Source organism: Takifugu flavidus, chromosome 21, assembly GCF_003711565.1.
Source record: "Takifugu flavidus isolate HTHZ2018 chromosome 21, ASM371156v2, whole genome shotgun sequence".
Lineage (NCBI taxonomy): Eukaryota > Metazoa > Chordata > Actinopteri > Tetraodontiformes > Tetraodontidae > Takifugu > Takifugu flavidus.
Window position 1 is genome coordinate 959,072 of NC_079540.1, and position 24,178 is coordinate 983,249.

The 24,178-nt window shown below is 48.4% G+C and overlaps 1 protein-coding gene across 1 annotated transcript; it reads right to left on the minus strand.

Annotated features, from left to right (window-relative positions):
- Positions 1-115: 115 nt before the first annotated feature.
- sdc3 (syndecan 3) lies at positions 116-23,808 on the minus strand. Its single transcript, XM_057021556.1, has 5 exons — positions 23,193-23,808; positions 6,540-6,627; positions 3,727-4,598; positions 3,447-3,636; positions 116-2,735 (listed from the first exon to the last, which is right to left on the minus strand). The coding sequence occupies exons 1-5, from the start codon at positions 23,250-23,252 to the stop codon at positions 2,569-2,571; spliced, it is 1,377 nt and encodes a 458-aa protein (XP_056877536.1). The 5' UTR covers positions 23,253-23,808; the 3' UTR covers positions 116-2,568.
- Between the last annotated feature and the right edge of the window lie 370 nt (positions 23,809-24,178).

Sequence of the window (24,178 nt, forward strand, 5' to 3'; positions counted from 1 at the left end):
CTAAACTATGCTAAGATATGCTAAGCTAAGCGGTCGCTGAGGTTGACGATGAGACAACAGCATGTGCTCAAACGAACAGTAGCACCGATCAAAGAAAAACAGCCAAACCAAGACATTTACCCAGTCAGGTTTTTATTTTTTTGAACAGAGTGGCAGATTAGTGACAGGGCAGTGGTGCAGGGGGTCCGCCCCCCCGCGCACACTCAGCCAATGACAGAAACTCAGCCTTAAAAAATGCAAATGTATAAAAACAGGAATGGGAACAGCAAACGTAGAAGATTGCCTCAATCGGGCCTCATACACACACGCACACACAAATTTAACCTCTCTTATACACGCACAGACGCATGTACTCACACTCACACACACACTTATTTGGCTACACAGGCTTAAATGGGTACAAACACATTTACACTTCTGACACTGTAGAAAAGACAGTACCATGCTTAGATCATTCCTGCCTGTGAGAAGGTGGTGCACAGCCTGTCTGACTGCCCTCAGACAGACAGACAGACAGACAGACAGACAGACAGACAGAGGGTGAAAAGACTGTGTGTGTGTGTGTGAAAGCTGCTGCGAGGGACCAGCAGCGGACAGACCAAACACAGACACACACAGGCTGGTCAGTGTACACAAGTCTGCTGTGAAATACCAAGGTGAAGCTCTCAGACACACACACACACTCATACGGACAGGAAGCGTGCATGCAAACATATTCTGAGGGGCCAGGCGACATACACACACACACGGGTGGAGGAGGTGTGTTACCTGTCTGTGGAAGAGCGTGAGAACTGCTGGAGAAGGTAAACACACACTCAGCCACGGTACATTCCGGCTTGATTCACCCCCCTTATGTTTGAACCATACGATATCACTCACACACACACGCAGTCCGGCTCACACACACTTCCAGACTAGTATATTTCTTGACTCCCATGCATTTTTTTGTTCTACAGTACTGAGTATTACAGAAGCTACTAGCCCAGTCGCACTGGTGTGGTTATTGTTACAATCTCTTAGATAGAAGCACAGCACTTCCGTCTCCTCACATTCCTGTTCCGAAACCAAAATCTGACCTCTTTGCCCCCCACCCCCACCCCCAATCCCACCCACCGCACAAAAAGAGAGCTCGTCGGCAGGCTCAAGTTAGGCTCCCATGGCGCAGAGTTAAAGTTTTCTCATGAACTTCTGCGAAATAAAAGATGAATTCATAATGTTTAAACGAAGCCCCGCCCACTTCTTTAAGCCCACCCACAACCGGGTTGTTGATGTGAAAAGAAAGGCGTGCAAAACGTGCCTGCTCGGAGGGTCGAAGGGCAGACATCGGATGAAGTAATGATGAGACGCACGGTTGTGCTGTCAACAGAGCAAAGTGGAAACCAGCCGGCAACCGAGCCGTAACTAAGCAATGACATATAGAACGACCTGATGACCATCACAGTGATGAGAGGCGTGGCGGTGGGGGCAGGACGCTATGGTCGCAGTGTGTGTGTGTGTGGCGTGGAACGTGCGCGTGATGGGAGCACAGCTCGTCTGAAGTCATGACGTAGGTGAGCAATAAAAATTCATGGTCATGCAGATGATTAGTGACGCCAGAAAGAATACGCTGATATTTACATAAAACACTTTTCAAAACCGCTAAATACACACCATCCTGTTCAAGAAGTGTTATTACTATTATTATTATTACCATGGTACTGTTATTATCACCATCCAACCCAAAAACATTGATATATTATTGGTTATTACGACTATCCGTAACTAGTCTTTGTACAGCTTTGAGGAGGGTCGGACCAGCCCCGGGTTCCGCAGCAGTTCTCCCGAGGCTCCTCGCCGTTCTCTGGTTGGCCGAGCAGAGCCAGAGGTCAGAGCCACCTTCAGGAAAACCAGTCCGTGTGTACTAGCGTGCGTGCGTACGTGCATCCATGTGTCTATGTGGCTGTCTGGATGCGCATTTGAGCACCGAAAGGACGGAAGGCACGGAAGAGACCTTTCCTCTCACCTTTGACCCTGGGCTCTGGGCGGCCAACCAGAATGTCCTGTGTGGTTTTTGAAGGGGGGGGGGGACTGGAACCCCCCACTCTTTATTCTTTTGGGCCTCCTTCAGCTCCACCTTTCTCCTCTTTCTCTTAGGCCTTTTTGTTTGCTCTATAAAACAGAGGAGGAACCTTTTTGTGCCTTTTCGTCGCCGCCTTGTTTTGTTTTCCTTTTTTTCTTTTTTTTACAAAATAATTATATCGTTACATACAGAACAAGAGAATCTGTAGAATATTAATAACAACATTTACTTTAAAAACATCTTATGTGTATGTGTAATTTTTTTTGAATATATTTGGATTTTTTTTCTTTTTTGTCCTCTTTTTTTTGTTTGTTTTTATTGAAAAGAAAGTCTGCAGGTCCGCAGAGAGAACGGCGCTCTCGTGTTGGGAGAGGAGAGAGGGACACGGAGAAGCGAGCAGATGAGTGTAGGGAGGAAGAGGAGGGACGGGGTTCAGAGTATCTTTCTCTCGTCTCCCGCTCTCGCTCTTTCTCGCTCCCTCGGCGTGATGCGTCTCTGTCACGGGAGCGTTATGCGTAAAACTCCTCCTGCTTGTCTGGTTTCTGGTAGGTGACGGTGGCCTGTTTGGGCTCCTCCAGCGTGTAGCTGCCCTCGTCCTTTTTCTTCATCCTGTAGACCAGCAGCATCACGAGGAAGGCAGCGAACAAGGCGCCCACCACTCCTCCGACGATCACCGCTGAGGACAGACGGGGAGAAGAGGGCGGGGCTTAAACAGCGGCACATCAAAGAACGCGTACGGACGAGCTCTAATTCACCAGCATGGCCAGCGATGCACCTTTGGGCGGGGCTAAATCGCCACATACAAACGCCGGCAAGTTAGCATTGTTACTATGGGAAAGAGGCGCTAACATTTGTCTTAAAGGTTTTAACTTTTGCTGCACACACAAAACCATGAAACGGCAATAAATCGGTCACTGCTGGCATCTACGGCTAAACTCTAAATTCTGTTGCCTCCTGCTCTTTACCAATGACCAGGAAATCGGCGAAAACCACCGCCAGCAGTCCGCCAATCAGAACAGCTGAAGGAGACACAGAGAGCCAGTGAGATTAGACAGGTCGGCCGCTCGCTTTTACTACAACAGTAGCTTTTGGGATGGGAATGGGGGAGGGGGGGTGAAAGGAAATTGGATTTGCCGAGAGGGAAAATATTAAAATAGGGACTGAAAGCAGGGATTGCATAACTCTGAGAAGGGGATTGCTTGTTCTGCGGGTCAAAAAGGCAGAGCAGTGGGTTTTCTTATCGCGATGAATTTGAACTACACGGGAGGCTGGTTTCAAATAAGCAGGGAAAGATCACAGGAGGCAACAGGAAGACCGCGTCTACTGAGGTGGGAGGGGCCTACATGAGAGGCACCTTGGGAACGCCGCGTTAAGAGCAGGGACGCACCTATCAAGACCTCTTTTCTTTCCAGGATGTTCTTCTGTGGCAGCTGTGCAGCAGAACTTCCTCCTTCCACCGTGTTGCCGGTCAGGTCGGGCTCCCCGGGCGCCACACCGTGGCCCAGGTCGTTCCTTCGATCCTCGCGGATCTCAAAATCGCCGCTCGGCCCTGCAGCTCCCACATCGTTGTTCGCCTCCTGAAACGCGGGAGGAAATGTGAGGCGGGATTCTGAGCTTTTAAAGGGTCAAAAACACTTGTAAGAACTAGACTAAGGCTCCAAACTCACCTGTGTGGACGCGGGCGTCTGCGCACGGGTCGTCTTCTCTGTCGGCGCTGCCTTGGTGCCTGTTGTCACGGGAACCCTGGGCTTGAAAGGGACGCGGGTCCTCTGAGTGGTGGTGGTCTGAACAGCTGTCGTAGCCCCGGGGGTGGTCTCAGCTGTGGCGGCGGCCTCTTCCTCTTCCTCTGTGGTGGTTTCCACGTCAAATCCCGGGAAGATGGATGTGGGTTTGGTCGACAGGTAGACGTCCTCTTCTTCGTTGGTGATCGAGTCATCCGCGCCACCAGAGGGTGCTGCGCTTTCCGCTGTGCTGAATGCGGGGTTGGAGGTGGCCACGGCAACGGTGGTGGGAGACGGAGGGGCAGCGGTGGTTCTGGCCGCCGCTCTGATCCGCTCCAGCTCTCTCTCCCTTTCAAGCTCTCGCTGCCTCTCTCGCTCTCTCTCACGTTCCTTCTCTCGCTCTTTCTCCCTTTCCCTCTCTCTCTCCAGCTCTCGGACCCTCTCCCTCTCTCGTTCCCTCTCCCGCTCTCTCTCCAACTGTCTCTCCCGCTCTCTCTCCAGTTCTCTTAGCCTTTCTTGCTCCCGCTCTCTCTCCTCCTCCCTCTCTCTCTCCAGTTCTCTTAGCCTTTCTTGCTCCCTCTCTCTCTCCTCCTCCCTCTCTCTCTCCAGCTCTCGGTCTCTTTCCCAGAACACACCGCTCTCTCCGTCGGCCTCGGTGGGCAGGGGGGTGAACAGGGGTTCGCCGGGGCTGGGGCTCGGTTCAGCGGCAGGTGAGGCAGAAGGGGCGGGGCTAGTTGCCTGGGTGGTAGAGAGGAGGAGGGGCTCCTCTGTGGCAAAGGCCACGCCCACTGATGTTGGCTTTATTCTGACGTCTGGAACTGAACAGGAAAGGAGGTTTTTTACTCAACCGAAGGTTGTTGAGCACATTCGCTTTTATTTGGCAGTGAGAAATGATAAACATTCAGAAAAAAGTCGATGATTGCTTGACAATAGCCCCGGTTTATAAATACCGCCTTCATTTTCTCCTCCTCTCTCACCAAGCTCATTCTCCATGATCACATAGTCTTTATGCCCCAAAGGCTGATTGTGTTACAGCTACGTTTGTTTAGTCAAATTGCTTTGATTTAAAGATTTTGATGTCAACAAAGCTCGTTAGCCACAGCGGTAATGCAGATCGTATTTCATCAGTTCACTTGAATACAAAAACAGAAGAAATATGTAAATGAGGGGAAATTACAATAAACGATGAGCTCGGCAGGAGGATGAGACAGAAGGTTTAAAAAAAACGAGACCAAAATTTGCCTTTGTTTTAATGACGGCTTTAAAAGTTTAAATATGAAATGAGATGTGCAGCCCCCCGGCTGGTGGTGAATTATACTTTTACTCTGGTGTATATTTGCCGCCCTTCATTCACTCCCAGCATCGGGTGACACCCGATCAATGTTTGCCGCTATCTCCGTCATACAAATGTCCATATCTGCAGACGTATTAGAACAATCACGCCCAGAAGTAGCAGGAAGTGAAGAGAGGCGAGAGGAAACCTGCATCTAATGGATGGACCCATCACTGCAGCTGCAGCCTGAAACTCTGCCATGTTGCAGGTATGGGATGGAATTGACGCAGAAGCACTTCTTTTCCTCAAAGCAATGCAACAGCAATCCTCCACAGCAGGATAATGCACTTCGACACACTATAAATACTATTCATGAACTGAAAAACCCTAACAAAGGCTTTGACTTGCCCCCCAAAACTCCCCAGGTCCCAATCCAATTGAGCATTTGTGAGATGCAATACAACTGTGGACCGGACAGAGTCTCTAATCCTCACAGGTTTGAAGGATCCACTGACAATGTGCTGGTACCTGGTACCCCCCCACACATACACACATGCCCCCCCCATCCCCCCAAAGGTCCCTTGTCTATTGACTGACAGGTCGGAGCCACTCTGGAACCCACACATACCCGGGCAGGTAATGAGAAGAGAACATTGTTTTGTTGTTTCACCTTTCATTTTCATTTTCTTTCTGCTGAATCTTGCTCGGCTGAGAGAGGAACAGATTGAAATTACAGCCACGAGTACGGGCGGAGGCGCTGGAGAGGCAATCGTAGCGTGGACAGAATAAATTCAGTTACGGCGGCAGCGGGCGCAAAATCCACGTCTGCCCTGCTCCTTTGGCATCAGGCGGCTCCGTATCAACGGGCTGAGATACAGCAGTGTGCCGGGGTGCCGTCGCAACAACAGGGGGTGCCCCAGCCGCCGTCCCCTGCTCGGAATTGTAATTTATTTTGAGTGCGCACTCCACCAGGGCGCCCCTCCGTGAGTCACACTCAATGTGGAGACCTTGAGCTTCGACAGCCAGATGAGGAAATCAGCCTGAATTACAGCCGTGCGAATTACGTTAAGTAGGTAATTCTTACAGACGCAAACACACTGTTCCCTCAAACGCAGACCGGCCATTGCGGAGAGGTGCCGCGCGTGCAATCGCCTAATCTGTGTGTGCTGTAATCTGATTAGAGCAAATAAGATCTGCGGGAATCGAGACCTGTTTGCAGCTTGTGGTGTTAGTTTAACGCGTTTTTTTTTTTTTTTTTTTCGCTTTCGGAGAGAAAAAAAAGCCTGGGGGTTAATGTGTGCGTCTGTGATGTGGGCCAGCGTGTGCACGGCCTTTCTGGTGAACAAAGCAGCCATATCTCGAGGACAGGGGGGAGGATAAGGTGGAGGGGGTCTTGGGGGTCAAGAGATTGAAATCCAGCAGCTGTCGCATTTAAAAGAATCAGGGCATGCGTGCGTAACCTCCGCGCCGACCGCCACACACTTACAGCCAGAGCCGGAGCCCGAGTAGAGGTCCTCGTCGTCATAGAAGTCGTCTCTCGTAGAGCCTTCGTCGTCAACAGACCAAGTCTGTCCCTGAAAGACACCGAGATGAGCGTTAACCACCAGGGATGATATTCCCTCAACAGAGGAGGCATCATGTTGTCAGATTACAAACACACACACATTAGGGTGGGCGGGGGAACATCTGTCCACCCGAGTCTGAGGAGGAGCCTTGAAAATGAGTCGATCTAAAGCTGGGATTTTTTTTGGCAGAGAATCAGCAAATGGGTTTTCATTCAGCCTAAGCTGACGTCTCAGTTTCATGAGTAACGTAGTCTGAGTTACTGGCCAAAATACATGGAAACAAGGGGAAGAAAGTGTTCCTGTGATTAAAAATCTATTTATTATTCATCAGTCAACTGCACAGCATCCTCTCGCTCATGGCAGAATCACTGTTCAATTCAATGCTCGTAAAATCCTTGAGTTTAATACCTTTATTTCTCATTGACCGGGGTAAGAAAATAGATGGCGTTCAGAGATCTGCGTGTGCAATTCAGACATCTTGCTGATAATCTGTGTATTAGAGTTTTACAGCTGCATCGTGGGGACTAAGTGTCTCTCGGGCAACATTTCGCTGCAGCCCATCACTCACTTCCAGACGATTCCTACGCCCCCTGCGAATGGAAACGCGTGATCTTGCCCGGTGACCTCTGTCGGGGTCAGCTTGGAGATTAGTTGCGTGGGGGTTAAACCTCTGAAGCGAATGACATCAGCGTCCGCCGCTTTGAGGCTAAGCCCTCCTCTCTTCATTCATCTCGGCGCTCTCAACCTCAATGCCACGTCCCTGTGATGTTTAACCTCACACTCAAGGGCTCAACCATCAAAGGGGGCCATCCTAGTCCTGACATACAGACAATGGCTGACTACGAATACCTTCAACGCTTGATTTCTGGAAAGCTGGTAGAGTTCATCTGAAACTCTTTGTTTCTGGACTCAACAGCTCCCGAGGGATTGATTTGACTTTGATTATGTTATGAGCAGTTTGCTGCTGACGAGGTCGGGCACGATGGATTTTCAGAGTGTTTCCAGTGAAACCATTCGCCTCCCATGGCTGGAAACACAACAGAATTGTAGGTTTGGTTCAGTTGGGAGTTTTTCTGTGGGCTGACAGCAGTTGACACAGCTCGGGCCCAAATCATCAACCGTTCGTCTAGCAGTATTGATTAGAGACAACAACGGGAGTAAAATCTGGCAAGCACACTACTTCTTCTTCTGTCTATTTAGGAAACAAAGCCACTGCCTGAAACCAAAGACAGCTCAGAATGTGCTAAATAGACCACTGTGGTGTTGCCAGAAACAAACGGCTAAGAACAGTCCGCTGCTGAAGCTGTACCCAAAACTACCTTATCTCCTCTGCAATCTTAAGCCCATCCTAAGGTCCTTTGCGGCCCTGCTGTTCTACTAATTGTGCACACACACACGCACAAACAGTTAAGGCCCCTCCCCGGCTCCAGACAGAGGAAACCCGATGCCTTTAAAAGCCAATAAAAGCATAATGGAATCTAGAAACCCTAGCATCTCGGTCCATCACAACTCAGCATGAGGGGGAGCTGAAACGCTATACGTACTCTCCCGGACACAAACCCGTCGTCAAGTAGTTCACGGCCTCAACACACAGATGGTGCCGAGGCTGGAGGCCTCACACAGAGGAAGGATGAGGCTTTGGGTGCACCCAAATGTGTGTGTTTCTGGGCTATATTCTGTGTTTTACAATGAAGACCGTTGCTAAGGGCAAACTCCTGCTTTCACAGACATTCCTGTCTCCCAGTGAGACACTAGCAGACACACACACAAACGAACTCCATGAGTGACGCTGTTATGCAACGGCAAATAAACAACATCAAAACACCCCGCTCCTCAAGCCCTCATTTCCATCTGCCCCCTCCTTTCGCGCGTACCTTTACCCACCACCCCCTCTTCACACGCTCTGTGCCAGTGTAACAATGTCCTCGCCCCATTTTCCTTTCATCTTAAACTCCATTTCTTATCTCAGAGCAGGTCCCCCAAATTTGGCGCGGCTCAAAAACCCCCCACACATGTATACATAGTTAACTAAACACATACCCCACCCTAGGGCGGCACCAGGGTCTCAGGGAGACTTCCCCCTGTACACGCAGCAGCTTCCAGGACACAGATCCTCCGCAGAGGCTGGTCTTCTCCCTGTCCATTTCCAGTTTTTCTGGCAGTATGTGTTTAAAACGGCATCATCTATGTTTATCCCAGACCTGCTGTGCCTGCAAATGTTTCATTTTTGGGGCCCATATTATAAGTGTGAACTGAGTGTATGGTGGCAAGCGGTGCGTCACTGTATGTAATTACAAGTGAGTAAGACCATCTGAAAGGCTGTAATCACCAGTTTGGCTTGTGGCGTCTGTGTACACGGGCTCCCGAATGCCCTTCAGACCTACAGAACTGTTGTGGGTGTGTGTTTTTATGTGATTTTGGCGGAGTCAAATATGGCCAGCTCTGCATTTTGCCTGGTTCAGAAGCTATAAACAGCTGTGATTTCTGCCTGTGCCACAAAGCTAGCTAACCGCAAAGTGACGCAATGAGCTTCACTCCACCGCATGCATGTCCCAGGGCCAAAATCAGCTTTATGTTGCCCTCCATTTCCCTTCCGCCGCTGCATTTCACTCCCGTTTCTTATAAAAGGAAACTGTAACACAACAAACCCAATGCAATCCTGGTTTTTGGCAGTCTGTGAAGCGGTGCTATTGCAAGAAACAGAGTGCCAGTTGGAGACCTTTTGAGGCAGTCTGGGAGCGTGGAATATGCAATTATATATACTTGGGTTATAAGAGAAGGAGGAAACATAAAACTGGAGAGCAAAATAAATGAGGCAGACAAAGAAACAGTGTGCGTGTACCAGAAAGTTCAAGTCCTGACAAAGTGAATGAGTGCTGCAACATTTGGTACTCAGGGAGACGCTGTTATGAAGCAGTATTGCCAATCACTTCCATTTACAGTTACATGACAAACGTGTGTGCATGACAGAGAGCTGTAAGACTGCAGTTTCACAGCAAATCTGTTGAATTCCAATTTTTAAACTGGGGTAAAATCGATGCATGACTATAAATGACATTCATGTAGCAGCGTTAGTGGGAGAGGGAAAAGATCAAGATACAGCAAGTCAGATATAATGATAGGAGCCCGAAGCAGATACAAACACACCGAAACACCACTCTCTCACACACACACACGTACACACAACATATTAAAGGTTAAATGGTGGAAATATATTTTGGGGGGTTGATTTTCTGGCTTCTTGAGTTTGAAAATTTGCCTTTAGGCTGGATAGAAAGCTTCATTGTGGTTGACTTCAAATAGATTCCTCAGTAACCCGAGAGGCTGCAGCGCACGCACGAGCATGCACCCACAACCACACGCACGCGCAATGTTGCTCTGCTCGGGGAACAAAAAAAACTGTTAATTGTGCTCTTTAATATGGAAGATATTATCAGAGCGAATGTTCTCAAACTGTGAAGAATAATTTGAACACTGTGTCGGGCGCCATCTGTGAGTCCCACTCCTCTGGCGCTCCTTCCACTGCCTACATGGTGGAGGGAGACAAAAAAATAGACAGAATACACTTTCTGACCTCAAGGGGTGTATGTATATTCTAAAATAAACCAATTACAGAACGCAGACTAAACGACAGAAAGATAGAGGCTCGATGATTTTAGTGGAGAGAAGAAAACAGCGTCTGACCCTGAACTCAAAGACAAATAGTGAGTCAAATTTCTTCCAAGGCTTTTTGTGCGCAAAGCCGCTCCCTCAACTTTATTATATATTATTGCTGTAATGAATGGCTTTTATTTCAGATTGGCCGTGTGCGGACCTGCAGACAGACAGACGACGGCGTCAGTCGGGAGCTTCAATTCAACCTGACAGCCATGATCAAACTCAAAATGAGGTAAATAGGCTGTTATTGACCACATTTGTCTCTCCCCTTCACTGCAGGTGAAGAGCCTCATCCCCAGCGCCCAAAGATCCTGACCCGGAGTGATAAGAGTTGGGCACACAGTTGGACGATGACAGGAGCAGACGGTTGATAGCGCCGGCTGGAAAGGGTCAGCGCACTCGGCACACGGCCTCCCACTCATCGCACACTGGCAGCATAGAAAGGGTCCCACGCCCGTCTTTGTCTGCAGAGCAGCGACTTCTAACTCCACTCATCTCATCTCGCCTCACTCATCCTCCTCTTACCAGGTTTGATGGCAGCCAGCCCAGTTGCTAAGAATCAGATGCGGGGACAGAAGAAGGAGGGCAGCGGCCAGCTCGTGCGCAGGCCAGGCGCGCGCTTGTGTGTGAGTAGGTTACCAGGTGACAGCCTGCTCCAGACACCTGCCACCTTCAGCTGAGATTAGCACAGAAAGCGCTCCCGCTGCTCACACGCTGACCGACACCTCAGACCTCCAGACAGTATCTTATTGCGGTGATGTCAGGTCGGCTCGTGTGAACTTTACAAGATCCGAACGCTGCAGCCAAGGGGGTCATTGAGATCCTGCCTCAGTCTGCCGGGGAAGGACACCGGACTGGAGAATGGCCTCACTAGGTCGCAACCATTTTAATCTCCTTCTGAGGAAAAGGCTGCATTGAAAGGAATGTTTACCTTGTTGGTGACGCGTGAAATAAACATAAGAAAATTGATTTTTTTAAAAAGGCTGTTGTTTTATTAAATCTACTGGTGAAACTCACTAATGAGAAACTGTTCCTGAGGGTCCAATAACAATAACACAAACGTTAAATCTGAAGCCAAATGTACTAGGAATATTCTAAATAAACTCCATGGCAACATTTGTGACACAACAAAGGGTTCATAAAAGCCATCACTATGAGCCTCAAAGCGCCGCTCACATTTACCGTCTTTAATATATGCAAAGAATGCCCCCCCCCATCACACTGGGCCTTCTTTGGAGGCGTTAGTTGAGTAAAATCCCCAATTTTAGAGAGAAATTATCATTTTGTGTCAGGGGATTGCAGCTTTAGCAGCTGCAGCAGAAGGTCAGGGGCCGTCATGACTTGGTGCTTTTGGGAGATTAAACAGTCTCAGCTACACTCACTTAGCACAATTGGGATTCTTTCTAATTATATACAATTTACAAGTTATAAAACAGATATGTATGTGGACATGCGTGTATAAATTCTCTCATATGGAATCTAGTACCGAGAGAGCCCAGAATGTGTTTGTGCGCTGCATTTTTTATAGTTTTTGCTTGTTTGTTTTGGTTTTTTCACACCCGAGCGCACTCTGTGGCTGATGAATGTGAACCGCCGAGCAAAAAGCTGCAAACATGCTTGTGAAGAGCAGCCAGCAGATGAGCGATACGCTGCTGAAGGCTGGTCCGGACCACAGCCACGCACCTCGCGTACAGAACCTGTGGGAGGATGGTTTCACCGTGTTGTTCCTGCTCGTCTGGAACCTAAAGCCATCTGAGGCAGCTGGAAAAAAACCACCAATATTATGTTTCTCCATTATGCTACAAGGGCAAATCTAATCTGAGTGATGGATTTGTGTAAATAATCGAAGGGTTATGGGGACATTAGAGATACACGGGCGAGGATGGAGCATCCAGTTCACGTCTGAGTCCATTTTCATGCAGAACTTCTTTTAACATCTATCTTATCGGTTGCGAAAAACAGATCCAAATCCATTTAAGGCATCAGCGCGCAGGGTGAATTCATATCAGTGGACTGCTAACACTGGCTTTGTTGTTAGCCGGGACATTAATCCCCATCAAATGAAGGCTGCCTGCAGACGCTCTCCCACTCCTTGAGGTCAGCGCGTAGCTTTAAACGGAGACGCTGAGGTAAATCATGTTATAGCGCTAACGCCGCTGCGGCCGACATTCAAAAGATGACATCGTTTTCTGCAGTTTAGAACTGTGATAGAGTCGCGTTCTCATTTCAACTTTCTACCAGACCAGTACGCAGTTAGGTTAAATGTACAGACACTAAACCATACGTTAAGCCGGAGTCCATATTTAAAGTATCGTGCATGCTATAGTTGACCAAATGAACTATTTACTCGATAATTTCTAACATCTTCCCAAGCATCAATGAGTGGGCGATGACGAAGATTCTACAGGAAACACTCGAGTTGGACGGTCAGAGGGAGAGAAAGTGTTTAAAAAGTGTCAGTATGTAAAAAGGAGGAAAAAAGGAGCAGCTGATGGTCACGGAAACAGCGCGGGTCATGTGACCCTGCTCTGACACATCAGCTGATCTGCAACTGAGTAAAGGAGCTGTGACCCCCCCTACGCACACACACACACACACACACACAAAGAAACACTAATGCATAGATTAATTCCTCTGCTGGTAGAATATAAATGAGAGTATGACGGGAGGGGGGGTTTACAGATACCCAAATGTGTAGACACGTATGTAGGGCCCAGCTGTTACATTAATCTGACAATCCAACAGGATTAAGACCACATTTCAAAGCCAGCTCTGCACACTCAAACACACAGACAAACACACAGACACAAGGCCCCACTGCAAGAAATTCTCCTCTATTATACATGACCTTATGAAACATGCATCCCTGAGTGAGCATGTGTGTGTGTGTGTGTGAGGGAGACTGTCCTGCTGCCAGAAACGTCTTGAGATTCCTTCACGACTGCGGCTCCCACACTACACAATACGCCACCGTGTATCTGCGAGTTTACCGGGGAGGCTGTGTGTTCGACGGTTTGTCTGTGGCGTGCTGGGAGTGCCCGTGCGTGTTGGTGGGTGCGTCGACGTTCGGTTGGGGAAATGGTGAAAGCTGCTGGTTGGCTGACGGGTCAATGTTTGGTTTTTATAGCGATTGCTTCCATGAAGTGACGGAGACAGAGGAGAAGAAGCGGGGCTGAATGCGGATTTGTGCACGCTCGTGTGTGTGATTACAGCCTGGCTCAATGGGCCCGATTCAGCAAGGCCGGTGGGAGGGCGTGGCGCCTGTGGCTGGAACTTTTCTCGTGTTTCTAAGGAACTTTTCTGAAGGGCTCAGAAATGCGGGTGCGTGTGAGAGCAAGTGCCCCGCGGACCGTGATGCCTTTGTGCTGCAGAGAGCGAGAGAGAGGGGCACTCAGCATAGGCTCCGACATGCTAATCAATGCAATCTTTTCAGGTCGGGAAATAAAACCCCGAACAGACGAGCAATAAAAACTCCAAAATATCAGAGACGATGATGGAAATCACATTTCCGCTGATGTGAATCACAAGTTGTCTGCTGTGTCTGTGTATAATTACCACTCCTGTAATCAGGCTAATGCTCGTCATGCGGCCGCGCAGACCCCGAGGAACGAATGACCAGGAGGCGACACATCAGCGTACGGAGATGTGGAGAGGAAACAGAAATCAAGGAGTGGATGATGGATGGAAACAGAAGGAAGGAAAGAAAGGGCTGGTGGGAGGGGCGGAGAATGAGCCTTTTTGTCTCTGATGCAGAGGAGAAAAATCCAATCAGGTCTTAGTAATTCAATCTGAAATGGAAAAATGCACCTTTGCCTGCTTGTGTGTGTGTGTGTGTGTGTGTGTGTGTGTGTGTGTGTGTGTGTGTGTGTGTGTACTCATTATCATGCCATGCCCCTTTTTTTGACTCTCAGAAGCACAGTCAAGGTAAAGAAATGCACCGCCGCAGGGCCGTTGCGAGTCGCCGGCCTTGCTACTCTCTCGTGGCTTCTTCTCTCTTCTTCGGCTCAACGGCGTCGGCCAACTGGCTGCCGTTCCCAGCCTGAAGGCCAAGCGACTCCCGGCTGCCAGATTTGATATATTTGACGAGACGTGCTAATTGCGCAGGTTGAAACTGCGTGATGTGTGTATATGATCGCAATATCAGCTGACAGATCTATGTAATAAGTCACATGACACTGGTAAGCTGCGATAAATGAATGTCAGATGACTGCGGGGGGGTTGATTCGTTCAGATTTTCTTCCGACAAACATCTCGTGGGTAAATCATTTGACGTGGCTGTAATAATTAGATGATAACCGACGATATCTCCCGACCCCAGGGTGTGTCCCCTCACACACACGTCAGTAATAAAGGGTCACTGTTAACGGAACATCACATGAGTACACGGTTATCTTCACCTCATATTTAGAGGATGTCTCAGGTGTAAACGTCTATTCCGTCCGTTCTCTCGATAAGGGCAGATTCGTCCCCCGACTGCTGTGATTAATATATGAGACGGTGGTGTTTGGAGAGGGATGTTTGGCTCATAGTTTATCTCCAGAGTATTTGGCTTAACGATCAATAGCTGGGTTTCCATTCCCCTTAGAAATGAGCAAAACCTAAATAGCGCAATAAAAAACTGGTAATGGAAACACGTGAATCTCGAAAAACTTCTCACATATTGCTCAAAGGCTTTTAGCGGACAGTTTTTTCCGCATTTACACGACATCGCCCTTCAAGGGAAAGACGTAAAACCAACGCAATCCGCTTTGATTTGGGGGAAACTGCAACGAGTCCAGGTACTGGTGGTTAATATCCTGATAGCGTAGATCATACTGGGACTGCGATAGCATCTTGCTCTACAACCGTCCTCGTCCCTCTGTCTCAGTGTAATCCCGTCCAGGTTGTTCCCTCCATTCAATCCGCCTCAGCTGCTCTAAGCTCTTTACAGAACTCCGTGCTAACCACCAGGCTCCGCCGCTGCCAGATCACCCGTCCAGCCCATCATCTCCCTTTTCATTTTCTCTTTTCATTCTTCCTCCTCTGCTCTTTCATGGGCTCACTCCTCCCAAAGCCGATCCCTTCCCGTCCATCTCAGGCAATGAGCCGCATTTCCTTTAGCTAGTTTTTATATATTAACACATTTTTTTCTGTCTACTTCCCCCCTTTTTGCCCTCCTTATTGAAGTTGCAGAATTCTCATCTCCCAATCCGCTTCCTCCTCCTCTGGTGGCGCTACAGCCGCCACCCCTGTTTTAATATCACTTTGGTCTGTGATTGCCTCTGACCTCATTCCCCCTTTCATTCCCTTCAAATCCCCCCTCTCCTCTCCATACAATATCTAATTACTTAGCCACCTTTCTCCTTTGTTCATTGTTTGAGGAATGTGTCCACAAGAACTGCAGCGTGTTTAACTCACATTCAGCCATGACACGGCACATTCATCTTGGACCAGCTGTTTTTAATTTTCAAGGTATGGTGCAGCCTTCTGGAGAACAAAGGTACCAAAATGAGAAACAAACAATCACAAACCGGTGCCTGAATTCCAGAAAGAAATCCAAAAATTGGACTTGGAAAGATTACATTATCGGGCTTTCCTTTGGTCACAGGATATTATATGAGTACTAAAGTGGAAGCAAATAACCTACACATGGACTGTAATTAAATACATCTAAAAAAATAACATTACATAAGGCATTATTGTGATAATACGTGTTTTTTCCTGCTTCCAGATTCAGTAACCTGTCATTACGTGTCTCAGCTGTTCAAATGATCACAACGAGGGGAACAATTATCATGTCACACATCTGATGCGGGGACACCTTCAAGGATGCTCACACACACAGACACGCACACAGTCATTGTCAGTCAGTCTTTCAGACCTGGGCCTCTGTTTGTAAAGATTAGGGCTAATCCACAACTGTTGGAATGAAAGATTAAGAATGAACCTCCTGCTGCCACAAACCTGTATGTGCGCGCGAGCGTGCGTGTTGCGTAGTGGTATGTGGGTGTTTATAAGGCCTGAAGGAAGGGAGAAAGCAGCGCTGCAACCACAGAGTAATATCAATACACCCACCCCATCAACACACCCACACAGAACTCATTAGCATCAGTGGCTCTTGCAGAAACAAACGCCTTTGAAAAGTGTGCTTTAAGGGTTCAAAGGTTTAATTGTCCAACGATTGAACTTCTCTCTCTGTGAAGGGCTTTCATAGGTTTAGTCCCTAACCTAACCCTAACCATCCCAATTAGATGCCTCTCCATACCCCTCTCTAACCCAAACCCAGTTCTAACCTGGAGCGTAAAACCGAGTCTTAACCCTCAAACAGTTCTTTGAAGTTGTGAAGACCTGCCAACATGCTTCCCTAAAATGGCCCTACAGATTAAATTTGTATTCTGGTCCTCACTATGTAGCATGTGAAAGAACACGCGCGCGCACACACACACACACACACACAGAAGGGGGGCTTCAACGTCTGTATTTAATTGGATTGATGTTTTTCTTTTCTTAGCCTGCCCATAATTGAGAGGACATCCGTAACATGTGGGGAGCCTTTTGTTACTAACTTCCTGTTTATTAAGACAGACAGACTATCGGAGGAGCTCCGGAACATCAGAGCACAACGGGTGGATGTAGAGATGTGTGGTTGAAGTGAAGAAAAACATTGCAGCAATGAGCTTCTGACCTGGTTCACTCCTCTGTCGGGACGCTGGGCTAAATAATTCAAACACACACTTACAGTCACGTGCCCGCTGCACACAGTAGTGTGCACCTCCGTCGCCTCCCGTGCCACTGTTTCACATGTAAACAGGGTCGTGCAAAAACACACAACGATATAAAACCCTGTCTTTGCACAGCAGGAAGTCTCTGACCCCTCAAACCTGTTTTGAAGCATGAAGGCCCAGATCTTGAAACGTGGACTTGGAAGGAACTGCACGAGGAGCCATTAAGCAAAGACACAGGGCACAGATTGGCGTTTGGATAATCAGATCCCTCTCACGATGTGAATTTTAATGAAATCCTGACTCAATGTTACTGAAAATGAACTCAGTGTTAAAAACACAGCCTGCTGTGATGAAACATGTGTCTCATAAATTCAAGAAAAATGCGTAAAAGCCGACGCGATAAGATCTGTCTTATCAGACGAAGCACTTCCATGAAAGTCAGTTGAAAACAGAAACCAGTCACGCCGGCAGATCAAAGACCAGAAGAAGCGGAACGAGCGGGAACCGGATGACAAGGGAACGGAGGAGTCCAGTCATGTACATGCATCATCTACGGTAAACGTTGGCAATTTGTGCTTCGGGCGTTGGCCTGGGAGAAGCAAAATATGTGTAACTCACTGCATCACTGCACATCAAGCCATCCAAAATGTGCACTTAAAATACTTGATCTGTAGCTCTTTAGCCTCGGGTCTTCTATAGATGATCACTCTCAATCCCACTGTGTCTTTATCTACCAACACTCCCCGCCACAGCTCAGAGCGACCACGTTGTGAGGTGTAAAAGCAACCCTCGCCTAAATTTGTTCTCCCAGAGAGCGAAAGCGATTCTGACAAGAGAGATTTTCAGCAAAAAAGTCCACAATTTTCCAACAGGCAAGAGGCGTTTCTGAAGTCTTTGTTGACCATTTGATCAAAGCTTTAAAGTGACGACACATGGAGATCACAGCATGGCTGGGACATTTTTAATTCTGCCATTTGTGTTGATTTGTGTTCCTGGGAAAAATGTATATCAGTTTTAAACATAAGAGGCTCCGGCACACTTGTACAAATCTTAATCCAGCCTAAACGATATCATAATGAGTAAACTAGCATAGAGGAAGGAGCGACAACTGATACCGTGATCCCATTATAAAATAAATGTGTCTGAATAAGGGCTCCGTTGACAGCATAATCAATTGGAGGCTGGTTGTTGTGCGACACCCTCCTCCTCTGGTGTAAGGTGAAAGGAACAAGATACTGGATCCGATAGCGCAGACAATAAAATAAAAAGGCAGCAGAATAAATGATGCTGAAAATCCTGGTAACCGGGCCCCACAACTTGTAAGGAAACAATGTGAATCAAGCAAACCAACAGCAGACAAACCAAACTGCCCAGGGATGGAGGCAGTGAAGTGTGGGGTCAGATCAAGGCCAGGGATGGGTGGGGCTGGCGACTTATCACGGCCACGCTGAGACACTCTTATCAGCTCCTGCCAGGAAATATACATTCCAACCATCCCATTGGACCATATTGAGTTTCAGTTCTGTGTGGCCCCGCCCATCCTATGCTTTCAGCCCCTCATTAACCCAATTACCCCATCACTACGGAAATGAGATGGGGAAAAAGAGATGTACTAGACAGATATATATATACATACATATGCTGGCGAATGATGAGAGCCATTTCATGTGCATGTTCATGCACGTGCAAATTCATGTGGCAAAAAAAAAAAAGATTTTTGGTGGGTTTGGGGGCTGCTGCTAAATCTGCTCTCTCTAATTTAGAACCCATAAGCACATGAAAGTGGACACACACACACACGCGCGCGCTCTAACTTGAATGCACTCCCTTGATGGGACAGATGGGCGAAAAGAACCCTGGAAAAAAAAGGGTATAAAGACATGGAAAGATAATAAAATGCAGAACACAAACGAGCAGCAAAAATCTACCAAATAATGAGAAAAAGAACAGAGAGAACGTCGCAGAAAAGAAGGGGGAAGGAAGTCATGGAGAGCAGGGCGATAAAGCTGTGACAGCAGCAGCCATGCTAGTTGTCATGGCGACGGCCGGGGAGAGCAGGTAGAGCGCGGTCTCCTGGGAATGAGCAGTGCATGCCTCCCTCCCCCACCCCCACTCTGGTCCTCTCTCAGTTGCTCCCTCCATCCCGACCGACACAGCCTGCATCCTTCTTGCCTCCCTCCACCCCGTCAGCACGTCTCCCCTTAATCCAGGTCTCCTTTTTAACCCCCTCCTCACATCCTGCTTTTGTCCCCTGCACGGCCTTCAGTCCTCTACGTGCTTCAGGGGTCCATCCTTTTTTCCATCCTTCCTCCCCTGCTAAGTTTCCCTGTTCCTGCTTCTCTTTGCCTTATTTTTGCACTTTTCTTCCAACGCTGTCCATTTTACTCGCTCCATCCCTCTATCTCATTACGCTGTGGTTTGTGTGCTTCCCCTTTTTCCACTCCTCCTTTTCTTCTCGATATTCATCTAACCTCCCTTGGGACTATGTACGTATGTCTGTGCAGTGCTGCCCAATTACTGACTGTGCTTATGTACAGATGCTGTGTTTCCAGCCCATTTTGACCTACCTAAACCACCTCGAGCTTTCTCCTTCTCGCTCTGAAACAACACAGATGAACACCACCATAGCTGCTTAATAACCAAAGTCTGTGGCTGTGTGGCCTCCATGTATAATCAGGAATTCAGTGTTAATGCACATCCGAGCATGCAGGCAAACAAGCCGACGCTTGCGTGTCTGTGGTTGGCCTCGATGAGGAACATTGCAGCTGAAGGACTTCAGGCTACGGCTGCATTCTTCCCGATGGCTGGGTGAGGCGGCCGCATTCTGCAGGTGAAGCTGCCTCTTTCACAACCTTTTTGGCAGCTGCCAGCTGAAGAACACGCTTCTAAAAGTGACTCAGAGATGCTCAAAAAGTAACAGCATGGCCGCTTGGCCCTGGGTTTCAGGAAGGGCGTCGCGTGATATAAACTGTTAATGATTCCTAGCATTTTACTGCTCGTTTAGACACGAAAGAGGAAGTGATCAACACAAATATAGTAAAAACGTGACGCCTGGACACCACAGTGCATAAATATCTAGATTCCCTTCCAGAGTAATGCAACTAAACAACTGCTATCACTAGTTTTTGCAAGGGATCCATTGATGTCCATCGACAGCCAAAAAGATATCTATTTTACAAAAGATAAATGGCTGTTTTTTGATGAAAGAGGAAATTTGTTTCTCATCTATACCCAGAAAAGACTAAAAAGCAATACCAAGCAAACTTGCTTCGTTGTTTTTGTTCTATTCCAATATTGGTGAGAGATGCATGGTGGAGTTAAGAACAAACACTCCCATACTGCGCTCTTCCATTTGGATCAATTCCTTGGATTAGAATGCATCTACACTTGTAGCCAAAGGCAATTTTCTAGACATAAATGTGACATTGTGTTTTCGGCATTAGTAAATAGCCAGTTTTGTATTGAGAGCCTAACAATTCTTTCCAACGGACCACAAACCAGCAGACTTTGTGTTGACATGTTTCTCTCAGTTGTTAGCCCTCTTATGGCAAAAGGGGAAATTCCATCCCAGAGAAGCAGAATCGAATCTGCAACTCGTTCCATGAGACAGTAAAAGTCATTTTAGTCAAATGTGGCACATCTGCCAAACCCATCCCTCCCATGTGATAAGAAATTGCTTTCTGATATGAGCGAGCGGCACCAGTGCACATCTAGCACACAAACAAACAGCCAAAGGGGGGAGATGAGGTGGTGGTGGTGGTGGGTGGGGGTGTTTTTCTCATTGAAGGTGCTTATTATTCTCTCCCGCTGCGTGTGCTCAAATCCAGGCGCCGGCCTTCTGTAGTTGTGGGTGTGTTTCAATTCCTCCATGCACTGCAAGGTGACCCCCCTACCCCCACCCACCGTTTCACGCACTAATCTGAAATCAGAAGTGTTCTTTGACTCCGAGTGTGTGTGTGTATGACAGAGACCCACTGTCTGCGTCAAACCACCTCTCACATTTCACACTCTCCCTCAATCCGTCTGCTTTGGACCTATTTTTTTAAACAAATTCTTGCCCCTACTCTTTTTCTCCTCACTGTGAGGGGCTTTGTCAGCGATCCGAGGTACAAAACCCCGATTCATTTGAGGAGTTAAACGTGACCCTCAAGAACACAACGCCTTTCCTCCACACACACGTGCGTTGCGAAGGCCCGTGCCTGGTGAGAGCAAGATTTTGGCAGTGACGAATCCCTATTTTTGAGCCCACACACAGGCAGATGGACAGCGAGCGCTCTCATGAACGGATGACGGATGCACACACACACACATGCTGGCAATCTGTGGGACACAACAGATGTCTGTGGGAAAATTGGTCTCCTGTGTAAAATATAGTAACCCGGATATTATGTCAGAACTCCGGCAACAGAAACAGGGATCCTACTCACAAAGAAGAGCCAGTTGGTTTCAGGCCAGATGACATTTAAAGAAAGATCTGGTCAGCAAAGTCATGAGACTGCACGGGGGCTGTGTGGGCCTGGGTTGTTTGAGGTGAGCCTTGCAATTATTCAGCTCCCTGTGTGTGTCCGTGTGTTACTTCTTGGTTCGTCCATCCATGACAGGGTGTATATTTAGGCGTGTGTACACGTGCGCACACACACAAATATATACACGTCACTATCTGTGCACTGATGAGATGCAGGTGAAGGATCTCTGAACGACCTTTATCACCGACTCAGTGTGTCTGCGCGAGGTGCTGAAAACTAATGTCAAAACTCTTGTGGCCACAGGCGGCCAAATGAAGTTTACAATAGAAACGCGACTGAACTCGAGGCTGAACTCGGCAAGGCATAACAGATAAAGAGTCTCCAGGCTGTAGGACTCAAGCAGTGAGCGTGACCAAGGGTCAACTGGTTCTGACAGCATAATAACCCTGCCACTTCCTTTCCATAATTGCAGGGGAATTGAGACTTTTAGTGCATTTTGTGTGCTGATGTGTTAATGATGTGTATCCTGACGCTGAAGTCCATTTATACATTTATCTGCAGGTCTGAGCATGATTCTGGGAGGATGAGAGGAACACTTACAGAGAAAACCATCTTTCTTCCCCGTGAAAGCAGCATCCTAGAATGCTCCATACCAGCCCATACTCAGAGCACTTTCGGTAACTAAAAGTGCAAATTTAGAACAAAGTTTCTACAGGATGTAGGCCAAGCTTTGGCTTTGCTTGAATCCATCTCCATTTTGACTATTTTTGGTGCGCGTTTCCTTCCCTATCAATGATTCAATCAGCTTCCTCCTCCTAACAGGACAAATCTGGATTCATCGGAAGATGTGGGCGTGTTTATAAGGGGGCGCGTGAAGCTCGGCGCGGATGCTTCCGGAGCGGAGGTGTGTGGAGACAGAGGCTTCGGTGCGTGCCAGCGTGCGTATGTGTGCATGTGCGTGTGAGGTGCGAGAGATGAGGGGAGGGAGGTGGTCGAGCATTCCAAACCAGCTTCTCCCTTCGCCGCGATGACATCATCCCATCTATCCGAGCAGTCCCGCACCGCATCGCCGTTAACTTCCCCTCTTTTACCCCACCCACTTTTTGCCACACATCCACACGCAGACACACGCACGGCGGTTATAACAGGGGGATGCCCTCACTAGACTGGCATCCTTGCTGCGAGACCTCTGGGAATGAAATAAGTCGCGCATCTCACAGGTTGGAGACCACCCCCCCTTCCTTTAATACACGTGCACGCACGTCCCGCAGCGCGATAAAGTGATTAAAACCGCAGCATTAGTGGTGTCCTATCAAATTGACGGCAGGATGCGAGCCGGGTCGCGGAAACCACATACCGATTCACAGTACAAAGACCGGTAATTAAGCTCAATTAGAGATAACCCGCTAATTACCGACACTTGTCAATTCACGCACATAAATCCCTGTCTTGGGGAGAGAGGGGCCACAATAAACCTGAGACTAGACACAAAAGGCTCCAGTGCGCGCCCGCGTGCGCGCGTGTGTTTAAAGGAGATGAAGGGGGTGCACAGGAGTCGCCAGCCCCCCACTGGGAGTCATGGTCGGGGAACTAAGGGTCGATAAGTGGGTCGAGTAAAGAATTCCCTAAAGCCACCGCGGAGTGTCACAGCTACGGTACCGCATACACGTCCCGCACGCCGCGGTCACAAATACCCTTGGCCCTGTTTGCCCAAGAGCTCACCGGTAACAAAGACGCTCGTGCTTACCGTGGCTGCGTGCGCAAGCAGCGCCGCGAGCGCCAGTAGACGAGGCAGCTTCATGGTCATGGAGCGCGGACACGGTCTCCTGGCGCCGCCGCCGCTGCCTTCACGGGGGGGTCGGGAGGTAGAGGTGGGGAGAATGGTTAAAAAAAGCTGCTGCCGCCGCGTCTGCTCCGTCTTCCCTCGGATAGTGTGTCCAACTTCAGAGCGCGCCGCCCGTCCGCGCGACCATCCGTCCTTCTCGTGGGGCTTTTTTTTTTTTTTTTTTTTTTAAATAAATCCAACGCTTCACGCGCTGCTGCCCTTTCCGACCACCAGTAAACGTCCGGTCTGCCTCGAGACCGGTTGAGTTTTTGCGCGAGAGATCTGATAGCTTTACCACCGCGAGACGCCACCGCTCGTCTCTTTCTCGTTCCCTCTCCCAAGTCTCAGAGATCCTCTCTCTACCACCCTCTCTCTCTCTCCTCCCCCCTCCGTCGAGAGTTGGATGTTCCGTATGGCGACGCGACTCGGCCTGCGAGTCTGGCGAGAGGAGCCGCGTAGTGGTGCGTGTCTGGGAGAGAGAGCGAAGGTCTCTGCGATAGAGGCCGAGAATGCCCCCTGCAGCTCGCTTGGACACCCACCACCCTTGAAAGGGTTTTAATACGGAGCCACGCATGCGCACAAGACACGCCCATGGAGGAACGGGTCGTTCGGTGCTCAGGTGGTTCCGTTTGTTTGCGGGCCACACCTGCGTGGGAGTGGTTTAAAACAATATCCCGGATGACAAACGGGTCCGTGGGTGTCATTAATTCGGGAATAAATGTGAGCCGGAACAGTTTCAAACTGTCCCCATGTGTCTCGCTGGACTTTGACCTTAACCCAAACGATCTTAATCTTAGAACTGATGTTCAAACTTAATGTACTTTTAAAAAAAAGTTACACCACAAAATTAAATTTTATTAACAGGAAATGAATATATTTTAGCCGTCAATTGTTTTTTCAAACTAACA